The sequence below is a fragment of the Falco punctatus genome (assembly GCF_963210335.1).
Source record: "Falco punctatus genome assembly, chromosome: Z".
Taxonomy (NCBI): domain Eukaryota; kingdom Metazoa; phylum Chordata; class Aves; order Falconiformes; family Falconidae; genus Falco; species Falco punctatus.
Window position 1 is genome coordinate 64910323 of NC_137586.1, and position 23758 is coordinate 64934080.

The window sequence follows — 23758 nt, forward strand, 5'->3', positions numbered from 1 at the left end:
AGGAATTCATTGAACTGAAAATGCATGGAAATGGAAAGTGTATTTAACGAGGAATTATCAAAGCATATTCTGTGTTCTCCCTCATGTACCTGCTTTTGAGCACTATCAGAGGCAGGCTATTCTCCCAGAGGAACTAATCTGCTCCAACTATTATTTTATGCTATGCCAGCTGAGTTACAGGGTTAATTGTACTAGTCTGCAGTAGCAGATGGCTCTCCCAGAGAAGAAAGATGGAACATGGCTAGGAGATGGCCAGGTCCCACTCTCCTCCCTCAGTTTCACTCATCCTTCATGCCAGGTGGTTGGAAGAGGCCGTTCCCACCTGTCAGTTCTCACCAGCAAAACCCCACAGTGAAATTTGTCAGCTTTTGTGCACCCACAGTCCCTCTTCCTCTCCCAGCATAAGTGAAGGTGTAGATGTGCCGAAGGGACATGGGAGCTCTGTTCTGCTTTGTGGATCCTATGTGAAGGACTGCCAGGGACAGATGACCAAGCTGGCGGCTGACCCAGTGACCCATCTGCAGGCAGTGAGGACAAAGGGGTGACGCAGGGATGATAATCCAACACTTCTTTCTTGCTGTCAACTCTGAGAAGTTTTCTTTTAGCAATATGCACATTATTTAAAGATTTGCTAAAGTCAAATAATATTAGGAAAGAACAATGATAAACCAGAAACAAGTTAATGGAACACAAGAAATATTTTAAGAAAACTTAAAAAATTACTTGGAACGAAATATAGTTTGGCTTGTTTTACCTGTATTGAATACAAATTATCTGAGAGAAAATATATTTCTGAATTTAAAATAGAAGTGAAATGACTAACTTCAATTCACTACAAGTTTTATGTTAGACAGGCTGTGAGATTTATTGAAGTAATTCACACTTCATTAAAAATGCTCCTTGACAGAGAATACAGTTTTGGCTGCAGAGTTTGTATTGCATATTTACTTTCTAGGCATACTAAAATACATAAAAAGTATTTTTTCTACTGTTATTATGTTTCATTTCAAACAGCAGTTTGAAAAAACCTGTCATTTATTTCTGCACAGAATATGTTTACTATTTTTTCCTGCACTGCTGTATTTTCTATTGTATTTACCTTGCTTGTAAATAGTCTTTTATAAGGAGGAAAACTATAAGCAAGCCTGAAGAAAAGGTAGAGGCTAAAGAACTAAAGCTGTACTCCAGAGCCAGATGCAACAGAGTATTACCTCAGCAGTCAGAGAAACAGAGGAGTAGCTCTGCAGCATGACAAACTCTCTTGATCCCCCAAACCTTCCACTCTCTGGATAATGTCACAGACTATTCTGTTCAGACATGGATGTTGGACTGGATGTTGGATTTTTTGGTCAGAAAATGTGGTTTTGGTCAAATAATACAGCTTTAAGAGAACTGAAAAAGCTAAGAAAACCACTGAAACACTTAAGAATAGCCTTGAAATATCATTTCCACTTCCTCCTTGCTTCAGAAGAAATGTCTACAGCTTTCCCTCATTTTCCTGGTTTTGCTGGGAACAAGAAAAGAGTCAGGTGGTTGATGAAGACTGAGGAAGTTTGCTACGGAAACAAGCCTCACTATCCACAAGAATGACTATTACATGCAAATATCATATAAAAAAATCTAGAAATAATCTGAGGATGACTTCCTCATCTGCATTGTTTCCACAAGGTACTGCAACAAAAATGCTATTCAACTCTACAATAACTTCTCATTTTGTCTCCCTGATACTATCTTGTCAGAGGTTTTGGGTCAGAGTAAACTCTTGAGAAATGACTCGACATTCCCTTTGAAACTAATTAGGCTAAGCAGCAGGTACCCAATCCAAAGTCAACAAAAGAATGTAGAAAGCACAGGGAATTCACTGCACCTGGGGTTAATGAACTCATTGTGTCATTTTTGCAGAGGTAAAGAAAGGGTAACATAGCTGACCAAATATATTTAGATTTACATGGTCGAGTTTTTTTGGGGGTTTTGTTTTTTAGTTTTGAGTGTCGGTAGTCCTTTCAGCACAAAATGTGGTGTTGAATCCTTACTAGACTCTAGGCTATTATGCAGTGTTGGAAGAGTAACTGCAAGTAAATCACTAAGCTTAATTCTAAAAACTCTGAAGCTTGTATTAAATTTTAATCAGCTTAGTAAGAAAATACATGTTGCATTTACAAGACATCTACCTACCTTTAGCAGCAAAAGTAAGGTAAAAATCTGGGTTTTTTTTGTTTGTTTTTTTTTTTTTTTCTGAATTAGTAGTTACTAACAATTTACTCTGATATCCTAATTCTGTAGTTAATGGGGTGGTTGCTTAGACAAGGGCAAAGAAGCACAAAGTAAGTTTTGACCACTAACGTGCTCAGAAATGAGAGGTACAGAGGGGCTGAAGGAAACTGGAGTCAGTCCTAACAGTATAAATAGATACCACAGGAATTGAACAATAACAATGTATTTGTTTTAATTTGTGAAAGCAACTGGTTTTCTCGTAGAATAACTGTAACAGAGAAAACTCTGTTTAAAAACATGTACTTTTCCAGGTCCCATTAAATTAACATCTGTTTGTAATAATTCTTATGTTTTAAACATTTCCCTAGCCCCACAGGAGAGCAAGACCCAATCAGCTTAGAACAATGTGGTAAATGCTGTGCTGACAGCATTAGCCACTGATTCAAAAGCATCTGTTTTCTGAAAAAATCACTAAGGTTTGTTCTCTTTGAAAAATGTTCCTAAGAAATTTCTACCCTGGACTGAAACCAACAGGTTAAAGCCAGAGAGTCAGATTGTCTCTTCTTGCCTGCTTATGCTACAGAAGCAGCATAATAAATGGTCGAGATGTAGTGACAACTAACCATGTGGATATTAAAAAAGCTTAGACAGCATTTCATAAATTACACAAGCAAGTTGGAATCAATGTCAGAGAACTGAAGTTTGAACAGATGAGGTAGGACATTTTTTAACAGATGCTAATATGCATGTTTAAATTAAATTCTTGATAAATAACTACCCACCAACTATACTGTGAGAATATTTTGTCAGGGGTCATAATTCATGGATTATTTTCATTTAAAAGGAAGACAATATAAATGACATGGAAAATACCAGGGCAGTCATAACAGAATGAATTATTTTATTTTTTCAAACATCAGAGCAGGAAGACACTCAAGATGGTTCAAAAATCAACAGTAAGCACTTCCAGCAGTAAAAGTCACTGCAGAACAGTCAAGTGGGCAAGGAACACTTCAATATGTGTTGTCAAAAAATTTAACTGGTCCAGTTTTGTTTTCAAGAGGCTTTGTTTGTTCACTCTCATACTACCACACTTGTGAATCTTGACATACGGGTTATTTCTATGTTAAAACAGATTGATTTGAGGACCGCACCCCACTTCTCAGTACCACCTACCATACTACTCTTCCAGAAATATGACTTTAAATTATCTAAAATGTTTTGCCTTAGAGCAACCATTTCTATGCTCTATTTACTGAAATCCTCTTCTTACATCTACATTTCATAAAAATATGTCAAACAATTAAAGATCTTGTTCATGCCAAAATTCTGCACTAAATACCCTTTCAAATAAACTTCCAGAGAAACTTCTCTTTGTCTGTTGTCCCTCCTTGCTATTATAGGAAATATCCAACAACACAAAACCAGTGAAAAGAACTATTTGTAGAATCAAATCCAGCATATTGCAGTATGATTTTTTTCTTGCTAAGGCATAAGCAGCCTTTAAACAAGTAGGAAAAATCATGTATAAATAAAAAATACAGCAGCTAAGGAGTGTGGTGTACAGTCTGTGATGCTAAATTCCGGATGCTCTTAAGTACCTACTTGCTCACAGATACAATCTGCAGTGGAGATTAATGTTACCAGAAATGCTAGAACTAGACAAAGTTAACTCCCATTCTCTGCAAGCATGTAAACCATGCTTTTTGTTTGCATAGAGCTGCTAATAGAAGTTGCAAGGTTTTCCCTGCTTCTTCTTGTGAAAAAAAACGACCTCAAAACAATCCCCAAACCCCCTGTCCTTCCTTTTTCACTCCCACCACCCTGGCAGAAAACCTCACCTCTCTTTCAGAGAAATGAGCATGCCTTGTTACATGCTGCTCTGTAACTATAGGAGCAAATCAATAGCAGCTGAATGCCATCTGCTTCGGGCAGCAGAACAGCACCAAAAGTGTGAGCAATGCATCTTCCCTTATTGAAAGGTTATTTTATGCAAGTAAACAATTCATCGTCTTCTTGCACGCTTGATGCTCATTTACCACTTTTGATCAATAAAATATGCAAAACAACAAAAAAATTGAATCCTAAGAGTAGTTCTGATGCCAGTGTGATAGTTAATCAATATCAGGTCTCTGTTCAGTAAGGCAGGCAGTAGGGTAACTCCTTTATTGTATGAACCCAGGAAAAAGTGTGGAAATGTGTCTTGTTGCCTCTAAAATGCAGTAAGAGAGTAAGAAACACAACTTTCATCCTGCAAATTAAAAAAAGGGAGAACAAACCAGGAAGCCCTATTTTAACTGTAATTTTCCTCCCTCACTAACTCGCTCATGTAAGAGTACTTCTGTCAGCTTGCCTGACCATTTGTTGCAAAGATCTGCTATTATGCTGTTGATAGAGCTATACTATCATTAACACAGATATTTGGTTAAATTGTAGCTGTTACAAGACACACTTTGGACAGCAACCCACTCTGTTCCCTTCTGAAGCTGCTCTACCTTATTAAGTCTTGGTTTTCAATGTATTTATGTTTCAGGTGAACTCAGTTTTTCTGTTAAAAACAAACTGCTATGGGAATTTCTTTTGCGCAGTGTTTCTTTTAGTCAGACCACAAACTGCCTTATTACATTAAGCCTCCTGACAATTGATTCAAGTAGAATACTTCTCTCCCAACAAAGAAAACGACATCATTTTTATAGATATTGCAGAACAAGATCTCCAATTTAAACAGTTTCCTAAAATAACACAAAATACTTGAAATAACATTTGCTGCTTACAGAGCTCTACTTTAGTGAGCCATATATCCTAATATAAAAAAAATATAATTCAACTACCATTTCATTTGAAGCGGTATTTTGCAGATTATATCACAAAGATACAGCCACAAATTTAGTTGCACACGCTATGTTCTGATCTGCACTTAATACTGCATCTTCTTCATTGTTCATATTCATTCTACTTGTACATAGAAACACAATTATTCAGGTTTGTGGCCTTTACTCACTTTTGGTTATTTGAACTGAATAAAAGCTTGGTATGCTTCTGTAAAAGAGCACCTTTGGCAGGGCTTCCATTTAAGAGAACTGTGAAGTACAAGACTTACAAAACCCAAACAACAACTGTTTTTCCTCTATATTTGCAATGCAAAGACACTTCCCGGTGTACTGGTCCCGGACTTCCAGAAAAGATTTATTAAAGTGACAGCAAGCAATACTGAATAAAAAATAATTTCACGATCAGATTAGAACTAAGCACTAACTTGCAGTCAAGCAGCAGCACTTTACACAGGAGAGACAGAAAATCTCTTGTTCGTTGTTCAATTCTCATAATTCTTACAAAAACAAGACAACTGGAAGAACATATCCATAAATCAACTTGTACAGAATTTTTAAGGTAATTACTGGTAATTATCAAAGAACATATTTGCACATATGAAAAAAATCCTTTTTACCAACCAATGAAACTTATTAAATGTAAGAAAGGTTTCAGTTTTGGGTTTATTTAAATCTGTGACTTAGAGGCAGATTTGTAAGCAACAGTTCAAAATTTTTCTTTTATAACCTTGCAAGACCCCAAACATTTGTATTTCTAGAAGGCAGCTACCCCTTCTACATAACGAAGCTTGGATCAAGCTCCTTCTGCATGCCTCCTTCAAAAATGCTCATGAGTTTATGTGAACTCCAATATACGGTTTGATCAACATTTATAGAAGCCAAAACAATTTTGATCAAACTAATAATAAAGAACATAGCAGTGAAAGTGCAGTAGCTTTGAGTCAATGACCCAACTAGCAGCAAGGGTATAATTTAAAGTCAGAAATTTCCAGTGCATGCACCGTTAGCCACAGTGAACCTGTTACTGCTCTAAAGGGAATTGTTTGCCTCTTATTAGATTTTCTACAGCACAGCCATAAGTGATAAATGTACTGCTGTACTCACTGTCAAGTTAATCAATGCTGCCAAAGTTTTGTTGACCTAACAGTAATCCATAAAGTGAGCGGCATTTTCTCTATCCCTATGACATCTTGGTCCTCAGTGGGGATACAAATCTTACAACAGCTTCTTAAAAAAAATGAAAAAACAAAGCAAAGGGGGGCGGGGGAGGAGACATTTTCAAAATTCTGTCTTTAAATTAGCAGACTGTGAGAATTCCTTGCCTCTCTGACAAATTGCTTAAAAAAGAAAGCTACCCAATGGATTCAGTTTGATGGTTAAAATACTAGCAAATGGATAACTTCACAGAGGATAAAGCCTTGCCTACTAAAAAGAAGGTAAAAACCAGTTTCAGGAGTCTTCCAAGGAAATAGCTGTGAACACAATTTACTTGTGACTATAGATTAGTGTACTGGTTCAAACTGAGCACGGTGCAGCAATTTTGAAGACAGTAATGTGAAAACAGTAATAAAAAATCACCACCGATAGAACTTGTCTACTGCTGTGTCTGGCTGTGATTCACCAGCCATGAGAGGCATCACCACTGAAAAGAAGAAAAAGTCAGGAAACAATCCCTGGTAGAACAAGCTGCTCTACAAACAAACTGCTGCCATGCTCTCACAAGCAATTATAGACATATGAAATATGAATTGCCATTGATTTTTCTTCTAGAGGTCACTCTGTTCCATGTTTTACGCACTCTAGGCATTTATTTGGGTGGCAAACTGACAAGTTTTTACAGAATTAACAGAGCAATGTAATCCTTGCTCAATCGCAGGTACTCCATTATGGTTCTGTTCCTTGACACTTGTCCCTCCCAAAACTCACTAGCGTGAGAGTCCTTGATAAAGGTGAGGAACAATGCAATCACTTGTGAAAAGACACCATCCTAACTTGGTCAGCAAATGCTTATTTACTTCTGTGCTGATGGCAGACACACAGCATCAGTTGCAGGACTGCACCTATCAAAGCATAGCAATTCTGCAGATAATGTTTTGATTTGGCTAAACCTCTCCACATTCTTGTTATTGAAAGATGGATGACTTCTCTGGAAAGGAGAAACAAGATTGCAAGTTATTATCCTAACAGAAGTAACATAGCTATCTGTTTAAAATTATCATAACATTAAAATAGTGTAAGAATGCCAAGCTGCTCTCTATAAATCTCATGGTTTTGATGTTATCTTCACACTTAGCAATTGCCTGATGTTCCTTAGTCAGCAACCAAAGAACTTAATTCTGGCCAGTAAAGTCCACAAATGAGGTTGAAACTGAGAATCATGAATTCATAAATCATACATTCTGGTATTTTTAGACAGCAATCTTCTTTACTTTGATGATTCATTTTTTGCACAAGTATTTGGTCTCTCTGTTTCCCAGGCAAGAAGAATTTGCAGAAAGGCTGTGTTGCACCCTTCCTTCTTAGTGGTGATTATATCCCTGAAGGCTCTGGTTTACCCTACAAGTAAGCCCTGGCATCTGAAACTAAGGCTGAATTGTTGTTTTAAGTCACATTTCTTAGTGCCTTAATGAAAGGACAGAACAGTACTATAATACTGTGGTGTAGAGAGCTTAATCAGACTCTAAGACCCCAGGATAAGCAAATGAAAGAGAGTATGCCATCGGTGCAAGTATGTCAGGGGAACTGGTGCCCCGAAATCAAAGCAGATGTGTACACAGTATAATGGTTCAGAAAGGATTTGTAGTAGAACTGAAGTCTAAAAAATAACTTGCATTCTCTGTTGACACAGAGATGACCTTCAACACATGCTCATCAGAAGACAGTATTATGACTGATATGTAGATTGAAGAAACCAGTCAAGGAGACAAAATGAAATTTCAGGGGAAAAAATACCAAAGTGAGAAAAGGTGGGAAGATGGGTAGTGACGTATGAAGTTGGAAGAATCTGCTATATATACAAAAATGGTAACATGGTGGTTGAGATAAAATATAGATACAAAAATGGCAACATGTTGGTTGTAACCGGTAAATATAAAACATTGAAAAAAGTTTGGATGTCTCCATCCAAACATTAACAAGCACAGCTTCTCCACCTGTTTCGTATCTCATCACCAATCAATGTTCCAGTGGTGGACTTCCCTCTGACTTCCTTGGTGAACATCACCACTTTGTAAAACTGAGCAAAAATAACTGACCAAACTAGAGCAATTCAGATTTCCCCCCCCACACACACACACATTCCAGGTTTTTTTTGAGCTGCCAAGCCTGGCTGCTAGACCTCTTCACTGAGATGCTGTCTGTACTTTTATGTTAATAAGACTGTTCCTGAATATCAGCATTGGACCAGTTATCAACAGTTTCCTGTACCATTAGAGCACCACTTCATCACAACATCCACTAACTTTTATTTCCAATACTATAAAAAAGACCCCAATATCCTATGGTAACTCACTCTTGCAGTACATGCCCTCATCATTCCAGCATTTAAAGTTGGATAACTAATTAAGGTTGCATGATTAAACTTGCCTGAACTTGATTAATTATAAAAAAAATCTACCTGTAAAGCAGGTAAGCACTATTGCATGGCATATAAGCACAAAGGCATTACAAAAAAGCAAACTGCTTCCTAATCCTGAGGTTATACAGCTCCTGCTGTTCAAAACTATTAGCATGTATCACTGTGTGACCTTGACTGAGTCCAACTACTCAGAGAAACATCCGATGGGGTAATGCACAGACAGCTACTGAAATGCTGGTGGCTGCAAGACTGTCGATTGTGAATCCTGTACATGGTCTTTGTTCCTGCATAATCTCCTGCTGCTTTACAAGTGCTTTTGAAATGTTACACTAAGAAACTTTCCCACTGAACTAGGTGTGAGAGCTGGATCCCATGCTGAAAAGTGCACTTGGAGATCTGGATGCTCTGACATATGGAGAAACTGGGAGAAGTTTCACTCATCTAGCTTCCTTATGATTTCTTGGGGACATTCTCAACATTTTTCAGAAGTCAACATTACAGGAAAGCTGCTCAGAAAACCAGTTACTCAGAATACAACTGTGATCTAGTAACTTCCCAGCAAGAACACAAATAAAAATGTACCCTGTGTTACGTCTGTTGCAGCATGTCTGTTATCATCAGTTCATGAGCTGATACACACCATATTATCATAGTTATGAATGCTCTATTTCCCTATTGAAGATGATATTCTGGAAATAAAAAATAAGATGCTCAAAAAATGGACGATGAACTCCCCCAGTCAGATACACATAGCTGGAATGACATTTTCTCAGAAGGTTTTATTGGGAAAGTTATCACTGACCTTTTCATTTTCCTAGAATAGACATACCCAGTGGGTTGCAACAGCATAAGAAATAAGATTTTTATCCAACCATTTAGACCCCGTAATTCTACAAAAGCAAGACTCCAGCCACCTTGCTGCTGTAAAGGCCAGGGATGCACCACACAAACTGCTGTCCTAAGAGAGCAGTTTTAAAAGCTGTGGCAGCTGGTGTATTTGTACTGTCAGTTTACGCGAATAATGCCAACACACACAGCAGCAATGCAACTTACCCAGCCAAGGTAGTTCTGTAAAAACTGACTTGGAAATTAGTCTGGTTAGTGTGTAACACACTATGTGGATCCTCTCCTGCCTTCCTCTTGATGGAGCACATTACTCCAAAGCTTTATATGCACCACAAATATCAGCAACCGAACCAACATGTAATATTTTCTTTGAACAAACTAACACTCCAAGCCCATATATTTATTTCAATATCTAAAGTAAGAGAGAGGCTTTCTCCTTATGATGATGCACCCTCAAAAAGCAAAAGGCTGGCACTTCAGTGGAGCATCCAGGTGGTTTTCCTACGCTTTGTCATTAAGGGAAATATCCAGAGTAATCATGTGCAGAATGACGCTTACACCATATGAGTCAATACCATTTGGCATGCACAGACAGCTGGAAAAAAGGAACACCAATCAAAAATGTCTAGATACGTATCATGAGTGACACCCACCTGTATTAAAGAGGAATCAAAACCCACTGTGCTCCGCTTAAGTCTCTACCAAACACAGGGGTTACTGGCTATGAACATAGGCAAATTACACTTAGAGATTACTGCGTCTACTAGAAAGCAACACACACACATCGTAGTATAAACAGGGCTTTCTTGAACTTCACATTCAATTGGAGTAAATCTGGTGACTGGCTGTGAATTGTAGGATCTGTGATCTTCCCATGGTTGTTATTTCCTGCAGCACATTGAAGGAGAAATGTAGGTAGCAAAGGTGTCAAATACAGTTTGACATTCCCATAACAGAGGTCTTGAAAAGAAATGGCTTTTAGTGTATTTGTTGCAAAGAGAAACAAACAAGACTAATTTCTGCATCACAAATAAAAATTTCCTTTGCGCTTAGTGGTTACTCTCAACTCTATTTTGTTGCATCAGGGCTTCATATTGCTTTATGTAAAATTTGCATTCATTGATAAGATTGGTTTACTCTGACTGTTATACTGAGCTTTGAACTAATTGCTCTCAATTAATCTGTTCCACTCTTTGATAGCTTATTTATCAGATTGGGAAAGATAGATTTAATGGTGTTTGCTGGAAACAAGTTCTTTAATTGGAAATACCAGAGTGTTTAGCTCACTTCGTGCTCTAGCAATTAAGGACAATTTGGAAAAGCGTTTTTCCCCCTACTATTGTCTCCTTGATTAGATATCCAAAGAAGCAGACAAAACAAATGACAATACCACCTAGCAATATTGGCTCAAATAAAAGCCCAGCAGCCAAATTACTTACTATGAGAAATGTGAACCATCCCCATCAATTCCAATGCTGTGTTACATTCATTTTGCTGTATTCTTTGCCTCCCAAGTAGGTAAATGGCAAAATTTCTTTCAAAATGCATAGCTCTATGCCTGCCTCTATACAATTATCCCTTTCCACAAATAAGCCAAATCAACAGAAGAAATTATTTTTCTTGATTAAGCTCCCACATTTCTCTTGGGATGAAACAAAACAAACAATTAATCTTTCCTTATTTGTTCTCAGAAGAACCTGCATCCCTTAAACGTACGATAACCAAGGTACCTGTGGCAGGCAGTCGGCAGCAATTAGGCTTGTGTTGAAAATGAATGGACCAGAGTCAGAATGCCTAATCTGCTGAGAGTTTCTACAGGAGGGCAAGGTTAGACCAGGAAAATTCCCTTGCTGTGGAAATACTGTTAAAAATTACCACTTGACTTCAGCATAATTAACAAGGTTTGGGAATTTATATGAACTGAGTAATTGAAAAGAATTAGCAAGAGATATATACATTAATCTTCACCAGTTACAATGTGCCTAATGAAATTAAAGGTTCTACTTCTACTTCACGCTTTGTTTCTGCAAACTTTTTTCACCTACAGAGGAAAAAGTATATTAGATAAAGACAATGATAGTTATGAGAAATTAAAAAGAAGAAACTGCATCACAAAACTTATTTTTTATACCAATAGTTCTTGAAGATTTTCTTATATATAATTCATAGTATTTACCATAAGCAACTCTATGATTTTTTTTTATTCTAATGTCTGTGTTTTTAAAGTCAATGGGAAAAATCGGTATCAGAATTCTAAATTCAGGCATCATTCAGTAAATGTACCTGCACTTAAATTCAAGTTTGTCTCAGTCAAGACATTCTACTATCAACAGTTTCAGTAAAATGACCTCTTTTACACTTAACTAAATCTGTATTATATTTGGATTACAGAGACAATAAGCAGGTGAAAAGAAAAATAAGCGCAAGCAATGCTGATGTGTGCAGGGACTGTTAGCAGAAGATAACAAGCATTTATTATTCTCCTAGTCTACCCATGAGCACAGGACCTTCTCCCCTTAGTTCACTCTGAAATCCTTCAATATATCCTTCAGAAAGGAGACATACAAGATTGCATAAAAGCCAAGAAAAGGGAACACACACAAGGGAATTATATCTAATGCAGGAGGTTCCAATTTACCAAAGGAGAAGGCTTACCAACCACCTTCGCCCAATCTCTCTGAGGAAGACTAGTTGTCTCCTCCTCTGCTCACCTCTCTCAGCTACTGATGGACTAGCTCTTCTTGCTTAAGCAGCCTTCCTCCAAAGGATTTTTCTGTTCCTGTGCTCTGTCCTTGCAACATATCTAAAGCAGAAGCTCAAGAATTACTGCTTATTTAGTTCAGTATTTTTCCTGTAAAACCCTATGATTAGTTCCACAGTGGTTTGTTTTTTTTTGGTTAGTGGTTTGGTTTTGTTTCTTTTCTTGGGTGTGTGGGTGTTGTGGGTTTTTTTTTGTGTGTGTGTTTTTGTTTGTTTTTTTACCTTTGGAATGGTCTACCTTAGATGATACAAACAATGTTAGATAGAAACATTACAGTTGTTACGGCATACTTCAAAGTGAAGAATTGTTAGGTTAAGTTTAACAATCAAACCTTAATTCAGCTTCCTTATGTGTAAGGATTTATTTAAAGTCGCTCACATATGTAGTGTGACCCCATGCTACTTTTTCCTCCCAGAATCAGTTCCTCATCCAAAGCCAGAATGGATGGCATTCAGTTAGTCAGCATATATTTGGTATTTCATTTTCTTCCTCTCACCTCCAAATGTGGCTTATGTCTTATGTGCAAATTCAAATCCTGCTATAAAGACAGAATTATTCCCTTCTTAACAAACTTTTTTTCACCAGCCCTCATGTGCAGTTTATAAATGCATAAAGAATATTAATGATTGGTTTTCAGTCATGCAAAAAGTGTAGACAAAAGAGTACTCTCAATGTGCATAAAGGCAATGACTTGGCAGGCCTAGGTCAAAACTACGTGCTAATTTAGTGGACAACCATAACAGAACATAGTGTGTTGCACTACACATGCATTAATAAAATACCCTTTCACTAGAAAATTTTTCCCTTCAATAGCAATTCATTAAGTAACTTTACAGATTAATTTTGAAGATAAAGCCGTTAAGACTTAACTACTTAACTTGCCTTGAATATCCAATTTAAAAAAGCAGTAGTCATTTGTACACCAAAAAATAAGAACATAAAACAACACAGAGTAGGAATTGAAAAAGTGTTTGAATGCTGTACATTGATTAAAAAGATGGAGGAAACTGAGTCTTTATACCATACTTAAGTCATGATAATAAAGACTCTTCGCAGGAATTACAGCTCCCTCCTTCCTGCCTTTACTATAATAGACAAAAATTTGTTTGGGCTTTCCCCCTGCCCTGTCAAAGAAACTCAAGCAAATCTATTCAATATTTATTAAGGAAAATTTAATGCCTAAACATCAAACGTGGAGTTGCCTTCAGGATAAGGAAGGTCACCAATTTTTCCTTCATCATGGCTAAATGAAACAGGTATCTCACACTTTGTATTGCTCTAGAAGGAGCTATGTCTATTAGAGCAATTGGCTGTCAGCAGACTACAGTGACTACAGCAGTGTGCCAACACTCAAGTTTTAATACCCCTAGTTCTGCTTTACCAGGCTGTGACATCTTAGGCAAAGACATTAATTTCTTTCTCCCTCTTAAAATATCTTACAGTTATTCTGAGCATATGCAGGTCATGACAGAGACCATTTCTCACTGTATAGAAATGCACAATTAGTACAGTATGATGTTCATCTTAACTTGGGTGAAAGTATGTGATACAGTAGAGTTATGATATGCAGTACAATGAAAAACGAACAAGCGCTTAGACATGGTTTCTAAACCTGTCGTGACTTCTAACATAAATTCTGCTTTTAACTGAGTAAAATTTACTTTGATCAGCACTAACATATAAGAGTGAAACAAGACAGAAGTTCATGCAGCACAATTCTATACAGCAAAACCAAACAGATTATTGAAGATAAAGGAAAAAATATGAATCATAAGCCACAATGTAGCATCACTTGAAAAGCAAAAAATGTAATTCTTAAAATATAAACCAGGTAATTTTCCTAAGCATCCTTGAAAAATGCTTGGGATATTTCTGCAGGAAACACCTCTTGCAAATCAACACTCTTAATAAATGGCTCTCCTTTAAATTATCTACAGTATTATTTTGCTTTCCTGTTTTCTCTTGCCTTCCTCCTCCTCTTAAATATGCAATCCTGCATGTGCCAAGCACACTTCTTTAAAATCCACAGCCATCTAAAACCAGCTATGTATCTGTACCACCAAAGAAACATGTATGCACAACAGAATCTTAAAAAAGCTGGTCACAGCAATGATGGATTTAAGTTATTAACTGATCAAAAAAAGATGGATGGTGGTCTGCTTTTCTTAATCTACATCATCATCTAGATCTATTTAAAGATATGTGGTACACTAACAAACTTAGTTAAGGTTTCGATAAAATCAGTAGAATAATCTGCCCTGTTACATTGAGACTGTATTGATCAATAAAATCACTTGTACTAGGAAAGTACTGTTAAGTACTGACAATCCCAGCCATTAATATTATTTAACACTCTGCTCACAATCTTTAATGAGGACAAAGAACATTTTGTCTTTTCATACTTATCATACCATTGCTTTTAGAACTCCCTACAGGTGCAGTTCAACCTTGATTACTGCAGACTAAACGGAGTTAGAGAAGGAAGACATTGAATAATTTTGGATAATGGATAGAATTTTCAATGTGATTAATAGATGTGGGTGATTAAACAGACTTTCCAGCAAAACATCAGTTAAATCTTATTTCACCGAATCCAACTTTTACTTGCAACTTTCTAATGCTAGACTCATTCTTCTCAATGTATTCACCTGCATTTAAAACAAAACTGGTTTCCAGAAACAGTAATCAGGAAGATAAGCATCTGTTCTGGACTTGATGGGAATTATTTTTTTTTCCTGCAAATAAGCCAATTTGGTCTTAAATTAGTTAGAAATAGATCCAAACAGCAAATGTGTACATAGGACAAAGGGAAGGACTGCCACTGCAGAAATCTTTGTGGTGGTTAATGAATGACGCAAAGAAGTCAAAGTGATTTCTATCCAACTCCTGCTCTCAGAAGCCTAGTGGGAAAACCCCCACAGGTCAGGCATGCACAGAATAAGGTGGAGAAGAACAAATATAGGCCCACATTTTATACAAAAGTTTTATAGCTTAAAACTTGTTCCTCTGAGTTTGGCTTTTAAATACATAGCCAATTACCTCCCATGTGTAAAGCATTTGGTCTTAAAAGGCATTAGCCTTCACAAGCGGCTCTGCACAGTGGCATCTGACCTGCGCACCTCTTCATTATACCAGTATGATTCAACCATGTCTTCTCAGCCATATGATTCAATCTTTTTTCTTTTAAGGGTAGAGTTTGTGATATATAGAGGGGTCAGTTAATGAAAACACATTAGTATTTAATCAAATCTAATAACAAGCTGAAACACAAGTATGTGTTTAATTGCTTTAAGGACCATATAAGAAAGGTCATAATGGTTCAGACCAAAAGTCCATTTAGCACTGTAGCCTATCTCCAAAACCAGATATAAATGGATACCAAGGAAGAGTATAAATGAGCATGACTAACATACAAAACATTTTCCTTCAATACTGTAGCAGCCTTGAAAGTTATTTCCAGCTTGAGGACCTCCTATGCTCGATATACACTGCTCCTCCATGAACCTTTCCAATCTTCCCTTGAACCACTTTAACATTTTACATTCACAACACCCTTTGGCGAAAACACACAGGTATACAGGAATGCTTGATACAGAATGCATTTCTGAGAATATAAAAGAAGAACAATTGTAATGAATATTAACAATGACAGAATGGATAAATGTGATGAATGTGAACCACAAAGAAATAAAATTTGAATAGCTGAACAATCATTGAATAGTTCTAAGATCATTTTGCCATTACATTTCCAGAACTAAATAGTAACTGACTTGAATTTTTTTCTATTGGGCAAAAGCAAGTGAATGTCTTATAAAAGTACATACCAGACACAGAGGTGTCAGTATTTCTAAACAGCTCCAACAGCACTGGTTCAAAAACGTCTACCTCTACAGACATTACATTTTTTTCTTCTTTAATATTGATAATGTAGTGTCAAGAACTGTTAAGATTTAGAAAGCACTAACAGGTTGCTTCTGATCCTAGAGAACTGTCGGCTTCAACCAACCCACAAACCAAGATCTCCCTGTCTTTATATGAAATCTTACCTTTCATTCTGCCTAGCAGAGCTCAGGCTGACTTTTATGTACTACCATGGGACATTTTTTCCTCCACAAAGGGAAGAGAAAACAGTGAAAAATCCGGCACATCATCAAGGATTTGTTTTCCCCACTTTTTGATCCTACTCCAGCCAAGACAGCTCTGAGGCAGTATTTCAGCTACAGTTACAGAGGCGACATATTCGGCATCGAAAGGTAAAGCTCTAGCCAATGCACAATGTGGGGTACTTGCAGACTGGCATCAGGAGTCTAGAAGTTTTTTCTTAGAACAGAGACCCCTCCAGCCTTCTTGAGGATGAACAAGGCATAAATGGCTGAGTTTGCATTCCTGCTTGTTAGAATAGCAGGAGACCAACAGAAATGGAATCAGTTAAGCAGTGAAGAACTAATGAAACTTCCCACTAGGTGATGGAAAACTCTTTTTCTTCACCATTAGATAAAAAACTCTGAGAAATCAAATCATCTCAGTCCCCAGAATGATAGCAAAAAGGTGCAATGAGTGACAAAGAAAGCAGAAGATTCTTATCCTCCGTTGCAATATAAAATGCTCTGCAACAGAGTTTCCAAATCAACAAAAAGATCCTTTCAGTACTATAATTTTTTTTTAAATTGAATCTAAAACTTCTATAAAGCAACAGCACACAAATAGATGAACTTAAAAGAAGACAGTTCAAAAGCTTTAGAATACAGTTTGGTTGGATAACTAAAACCAGAGGGCTTTTTTCAGGGGCTAGGAAAGGTGATTTAAACCTTCCACCCAGATTTATTAGTTTGTTCATACCTACTGTCCAGTCAGAAAAGGCTATTTATTTATTTAGTTAGTTAAACATTACCACAAGGAATTTACTATCAGCACTTATTGAAGTAATTAAAGAAAATCATCATGGCCCATGAAGAAAGAAAGACACCTTGGGCCAAATTTTCTGTTAAGTTTTCCTTTTGCAGCTACAAACTGCAGAAATAGTTCATTTGTCTTCATTTTTTTGTAGTTGCTCTTGAACTGCTCCCCAGAAAAGAGAAAAACATTGCAATATAATCATGGGTGATTTTCTCCTTTATATTTCTGACAAACTTACTCATAAAGCAACTCTACATTATTCATCACTTCATCCACTGTTTTCCGAACTCCACCCTGCTGGAAACGAAGACAGCTAAGGAGTATAAGATTGGATTCTACTTTCTTAAGAGCAAAATCATAATAGATATGGTTTTATTTGTCTTTTTCAGGAAGGATTGGTAGTTAAAGTATTTTAAAAGAGAACTGCATTTTGAAGAATACTGAAATATAGGTCAAAGTGCTTCTCGGATCTCCAGATTATTTCCTTAAATGGAAAACAAACCTCTAGTCCAGTTTCATAAACTCCATAACTCATTTTGAAGATTTGGATTCCTGAAACTACTGGAATGTTGAAGTTCATCAAGTCTTCAAGTCTCGCAGCCAAGCAGCACTTCAACCAACCTTATCTCCAGGAATCAGGACTGTTCTCTTTGTAAAAAGTTCAAGAGTAAATAAAAGGCAAGTATGTTTTCTTGACCTCAGCCAAGAGGGAAATATTAGCTCTACATACTAACTCTGGTTAGAGACATATGTACATACAGGCCCTACACGCATACACAACAGTTCTGAAGGTTTACAGCCCTCTGTTTTATATTAGAGTCTTGCCAGTCACAAGAAGAATTTCTTCAGGTCACTCAGGCCACAAGAAATCATAAAAAAAATGGGTCTCCTCCAAAATCTCTCTCCACCACCAAATCATTTCAGGGGAGACTAGAGGCAGCTACACAGTCTCATGTTGAGGTTTGTGTGCCACTTCACAGTGAATTCTGTTAACGATGCCTGTTATCTTGTTGGACTGATGATATCAGCAAATGATGAGATTTCTTCTGCCCAAGGGGGTTAGAAAATATCTATTCCATTGAACTTTAAAAGGCAGACCTGTCAAAGAGCAAGTCCCTGGGGCAGAGAGACTGGATGGCAATAACATCCAGTGTCAGCTTACTGGGACAAGGATATGACCTAACTCCAAATCAGTAGAGAGCAGGTGGCTAGATCAAATTCTTCCCCATTACGAATTCACTGGAAATAAGCTACATAAAAACTGCTCCTCCAAGAGTACATCATACAAAATCTATTTGTAACAAATACTGATCAGGTTGACAACAAGTTGCAGCTGGTTCAATAACCAATTAGATAAGGTCCCTCAGTGCTGCCCTTAGGAATCCCAACAATGTCTTCAATGTCCAAAATAAAACACCAACTACCTGTCCAGTTGGTCCATCCACAAGATGACTTACTGAACTCATACACAACAATAATTGTGCAAGAGGGAGCATTTCAAGTGATCTATATCTCCTTTAAATACACTTCCAAAGCAGACAATATTTCTGTATTGCTTTGTGATAAACGGTTAGTCCAAGATTATACAGTGGATTAAAAAAAACAACCAAACTGCCATGACCCAGAAGCTACAATGCTAATTAACAGTCTGTCCTATCATCTTCCACCCTTACCTTCACCTTTTGGTACTTTCAAGCAAATGTATTTCTCCTGGCTCACAAACACACTGTCATGAGTCAGACTTTCAATGAAGGTCCAGTTGGCAGCTCTTCTCAAATTAGAGGCTCCCTATACAACTAGCTACCTCCAATCTGTATCTTCATCTTTTCTTAACACCAAACTTTTCATGAAACATATCAAGAGAAGATATTTTGTAACTGTAATCAAATAGCTAAGTCCAAATCTTGCTGCAATCTAATACTACTGTCAGAGAGCTTTTTGTCAGCAATAGCGTAATCCAATGATTTATTTTACAAATTCTAAATCAAAACCACCTGGATTCTTATCTCTGCTGTATTACAAGCTACAAGCTCAGATCAGACACACAAATAAGTAACTGTTAAGTCAGAATTTATATCACACACTAACTGATTTATGGTAACTCTTAGTTGATAGCTACCACAAGGTAATTAGAGCTGGTTTAGTCCTCTTCTGCTGTCCGTAACAGGCATTTTCTTCTTTAGCAAAGACTAAACCAGCTCAACTGAAGTCCTGTGTGCTGTAGGATAAGATCATGCGCAGAGACAGCTACCATGGATCAGCAGAGGAGCAATAGCTTATTGCTTCATACTAATTTGCTTGACTGTTTGAGGTCACCCTCTGTCATTCGCTTATCTTTACATCTGTTTCCTCATTAATAAATTAAACATAATCCTTCTTTCCTCTTGTCAGTCAGTTGATTGTTCTCAGTATTCACAAAGGCTCTGTATTATTAGTATACATGCAGTTAAATTAGTCTGCATACTAGTGCTTACTAGTCAATTATTCCATGGTATTAAACACAAAAGTTCTAAATTCTAGTCAAACTTGTAAAATATGAAAGTCACTTAATAACAATATAGATAAATCATTCATTCAGTAAATCGGTGTACTATAAAAAGAAAAAATCCCCACTCAAGCTTTCAAAAACAAGAGAAAAATAAGCCATTTGATGAATATTAGCTGACAGTGAACATGGATAAATTTAAGAAAATGACTATTTGTACCTCGCAATTTACCAATACTTGGTTTATTTGTAAGTTTGCTATTCTTCAGAAAGATATAATGAAATGTTTCTGAGCTCCTGTCTATTCACTCCAAGAAACAAACAAACTGTGCTGAAATGATTTAAGAGGGCATTTCATCATGAAAAGGTCACAAAGTAGTAACAAGGCACTGGCAACTGCAGCACGTTCCAGCTCAGACAGGGGAATTTCTTGCTTTCTTTACTACTTGATACAAACTGATTCCACTATTCTAATTTCATATAAATATTTTTATCTGCATTTAACTATAGTTAACTAGTTAATTAAAAATACGTAAAGAACTCGCTATGATTAGACCATGTCAGATACAGGTTTGTACTTGACTGCTATCTGCATGGCATCTTACTTCTTGCCTATATAGGTTTTCAAGGTGTGAAGTACAGTAAGAAGAAATGAATAACCTTAAAACAAATTATTTGAATGTAACATCTCTGTAAATGCTTAGTCTCTACATGAGATTCTGTCTGGTTTCGAAAAAACAGTTAATGACTACCACAACTCCATAACAGTTTACCAGCTGCACAAATGACCGATACCACCACTGACTAGTGATGGTAGTTGCCAAACTACTCTTACAGATTAACTGCCATTAGTATCAGCTGAAAATATGTTTGAAATATTTTATATATATGGTGTTGCATTAAAAACTGATCATCTCTTCTGAAATTGTATCACATTCCTACAGTGCATATTGGAAAATGCCTGGCACTATTAAAAACCTTCTGATAACTGAGGTGTCTTAATATGAACTTTTAGTTGTCTAAAAATAGGGTCTCATTATTTTAAAAGTTAGAATTTCACTGATGATTAGTTCTATTTTCTGTTAGCAGAAACAGACACTAATGACTGTGATAAGAATATTAATGACTTTTGTTCTTGTTTTAATTTAGTATGCACATTAGTAAGGATATAACTTAGAGGCTTGTCATGTTTCAATAAGATGATGTCCAGCAGCCCCTTCCAACATAAACCACTGCATGTTCCTATGATAGCCCATGGCGACGGAAGGGAGGAAAAGTTAATTAAATGTACACCACTGTACAAGAACAAGAGTTGACAAGCTCTTCCAGTAGGGGGAGATGTTCTTTTAAAGTTTATCAGCAATTAAAAAGGGCTAACCATTTTACCCCTGTATCTTTTTAACAAAATCAACCTCATATGAGAAATCAGTAAATATGCCTTAGTAGAAATATTGCCCAAAAGACAGTTGTATGAAAGTCAGGAGGAAAAAAAATTGGCAGTAAATGGCTGTAAGAGAAAAACATACTGGAAAATGGAGCAAGCTGTGCTAACAGCTATCAGAACCAAAAAGGCCCTACTCCTTTTCAAAACTGAAGTCTCTCCAACAGCAATGTATTCTCACCCACGCAAAAAATCTAATTTTTAGATGCCAAAGATGCTATAAATATCACAGAGCAAGAAGGAAAAAAGGATTAAATTTTTAAATTTAACAATACTAACGAAATATTTTAAAATAAAAAACCAAAAAGAAACTACGTTGCCTGAAACACTCCCTATGTCTCAGAACAAAATCTGAGCTGTGTTTTATGCATTTCCAAATTAGTTTTTAAAAGTTTAACATCAGAATTAATACTGTCTCATGTCACACTGTAATTCCATTCTCTTCCTTAAGCATTTTTCTTTTTCAAACCTTCCTGAGAATCACAGAGGTTCCTGAGTGGTGCAGGTTACCATCTGTTTTCTATGAATGCAGCTCATTGTCCTTTATGTTGCAGTTCAACATTTTTCCCATTGTGCCACTACAACTGTGGATGATGACATAGATCAAATCTCTGAAATTTTTACTATTTTTAATACTCTGATCAGAAAATAAACAGAATACTCTCACTCTTTCCTTCATCCCAAAACAATTATGTTTTGACTCAGATCATTTCTATGATCCTCTTCAATAAAACAGCACTTGCTTTAGTACAGCTGAAGGTGCAGTGAACGGGGAACATGTCCAGAGGAACACCAATCTGGCTTTGTCACCAGAGAAATTGCTGTGAAACTATACCACAGGGCATTTTTAAAGCAATCATGATGAGAGTAGAAATTCTGTTTATTAAAGAAGGCTGAGATTTATCGCTGGTATATTTAGATGTCTATATGTCTGAGTCATTCCTGAAGACTCCTTTTACAGTCTGTAGCAAAATCAGCACACAAATAGGTAGAATCTGGGACTTTAAATGCAATTTTGCAAACCAACTGAGATGTATATGGGATGACAGGTGCCTATTTCAACTGGATGAACAATTCAGATATAAGCATGTACAGTAGAGGGATATGAATTTGATGAGCTGATTCTTCCCTGGTCTGTCTAAATGGAGGTGAGTTAAATAAAGTCTCATTGTATCTCTTCTGCAACACTTTTGGTAGGTATGTTTAGAACAACTTTGAAAGAATAGCATGTTCCTGATTTTAAGTACAGGAAAATGAGGTACTAGTAGGTTCATCAGAGTCAGTCAGCAGCTTTTGCAAGAATCTTGAAAAAAAAGCATAACAGTCTGGATTTCTAGCTGCTAATCTCGTTAAGTGAACAGAAATCATCACTGCTGGGAAGTATCCAGCTCACACCCCACCTCTAAAATTGCTTGTCAGTAAAGCAGCCCACTTCATACCTTCAAATGTGGTGGGTACTACCACTCTGAAAATGGATGCTGCTTTTACTTTCACAATGATGAGTGTAGACTCACCTGCAAGTACAACTCCAAGCCTTGCCGTCGCTGCTCCAGCACCTTGGGGACCCAGTTTCTCACATGCTTTGAAGGGATCTCGGGAGTTCTTATGAACTTCTTCAGCTGCAAACAAAAAAGACATGAAGTATAACAGCAACCTTTTAAAGTAAACATGTTTATGTTAGAGATGAGGCAGTACAGGTGAAATAACCACACATGGTTATTTCAAGGACAACAGCATGGCAATGAAGTTACCATCAGCTCATTGAAGTAACAGCAGACATCACATCTACAGGTTGCAGTTGAAAATCTCCACATCTGGCTGCCCTGGACAGTGAAAAGGCACCCTACTAACACTCTCTTGTGACTAACAGCCTTAAAACAAAATGGCAGCAACTACATGAGGATACCTGAAATGCATTCCCTGTTAGTCAACTTGGAATGATACCTGACAATGTCACTGTGATGCACACAGGTATTACCTTGCTAAGTGCAGTGACAAAACAGTGCAACGATTTCTACCTCTAGATTTAGGCAACTATGAACAGGTGGGAGAAGTACAGGGAGGAGACCTAACCAGTTCTCTGGAGAGCTGGCAATCAAGGGAGCAAAATACTCACGCTCTCAAATTGCTCCAACAGACCAACAGTTGTGTGCAATATCTCATACAGAGAAACAGCAAGATTGCCACTGAATGTATTTCCAAGAGAGCTCCATAACAATTCCTCTAAAGATCCCCAAGGAAAGCATTTACAGATACATACAGAAATGTGTATATGCATACACGAGTGCATACAGACACAAATGTGCATTCTGAACACACTAAGAATCCTCTTGCTGGAGCAATGCATTTTTTCAAAAACAAAAAATATTAACATTTCCTCAAAACTACAGAGCAAAAATAACTGCAGTAGGCTCCATTGCATTTTAATAGAAGGTGACACTAGACATTCTTTCTGTTGGATATTGCCTCTGAGTAAATCTGAGGCAAAGAAGGCAAGGAAGGAAACTCAAAATTGACTTTGACATGCATACCCATGGGAGACCAAGAATTTACATGTCATCTTTAAGCTTGCTGAGATGTCACTATAGGAAAAAGCAGTGTCAACATATCAACGTCTCTACAATCACAAGTAACGAAGCTGCAGCACAAAAATCTCAATTGCTGTAGAAACATTTTGCAACTTCCTTACTTCTTAACAGTGCTAAAT

At 37.0% G+C, this 23758-nt stretch overlaps 1 protein-coding gene across 2 annotated transcripts in view; it reads right to left on the minus strand.

Annotated features, from left to right (window-relative positions):
- The window catches only part of SNX24 (sorting nexin 24), a 91907-nt gene that overhangs the window by 16948 nt on the left and 51201 nt on the right, over window positions 1–23758 (minus strand). For both annotated transcript variants that reach the window (XM_080372681.1, XM_080372680.1), the window contains one exon: window positions 22566–22670. In XM_080372681.1, coding sequence (XP_080228807.1) covers window positions 22566–22670 — 105 coding nt within the window. The remainder of the gene's footprint in view (window positions 1–22565; window positions 22671–23758) is intronic.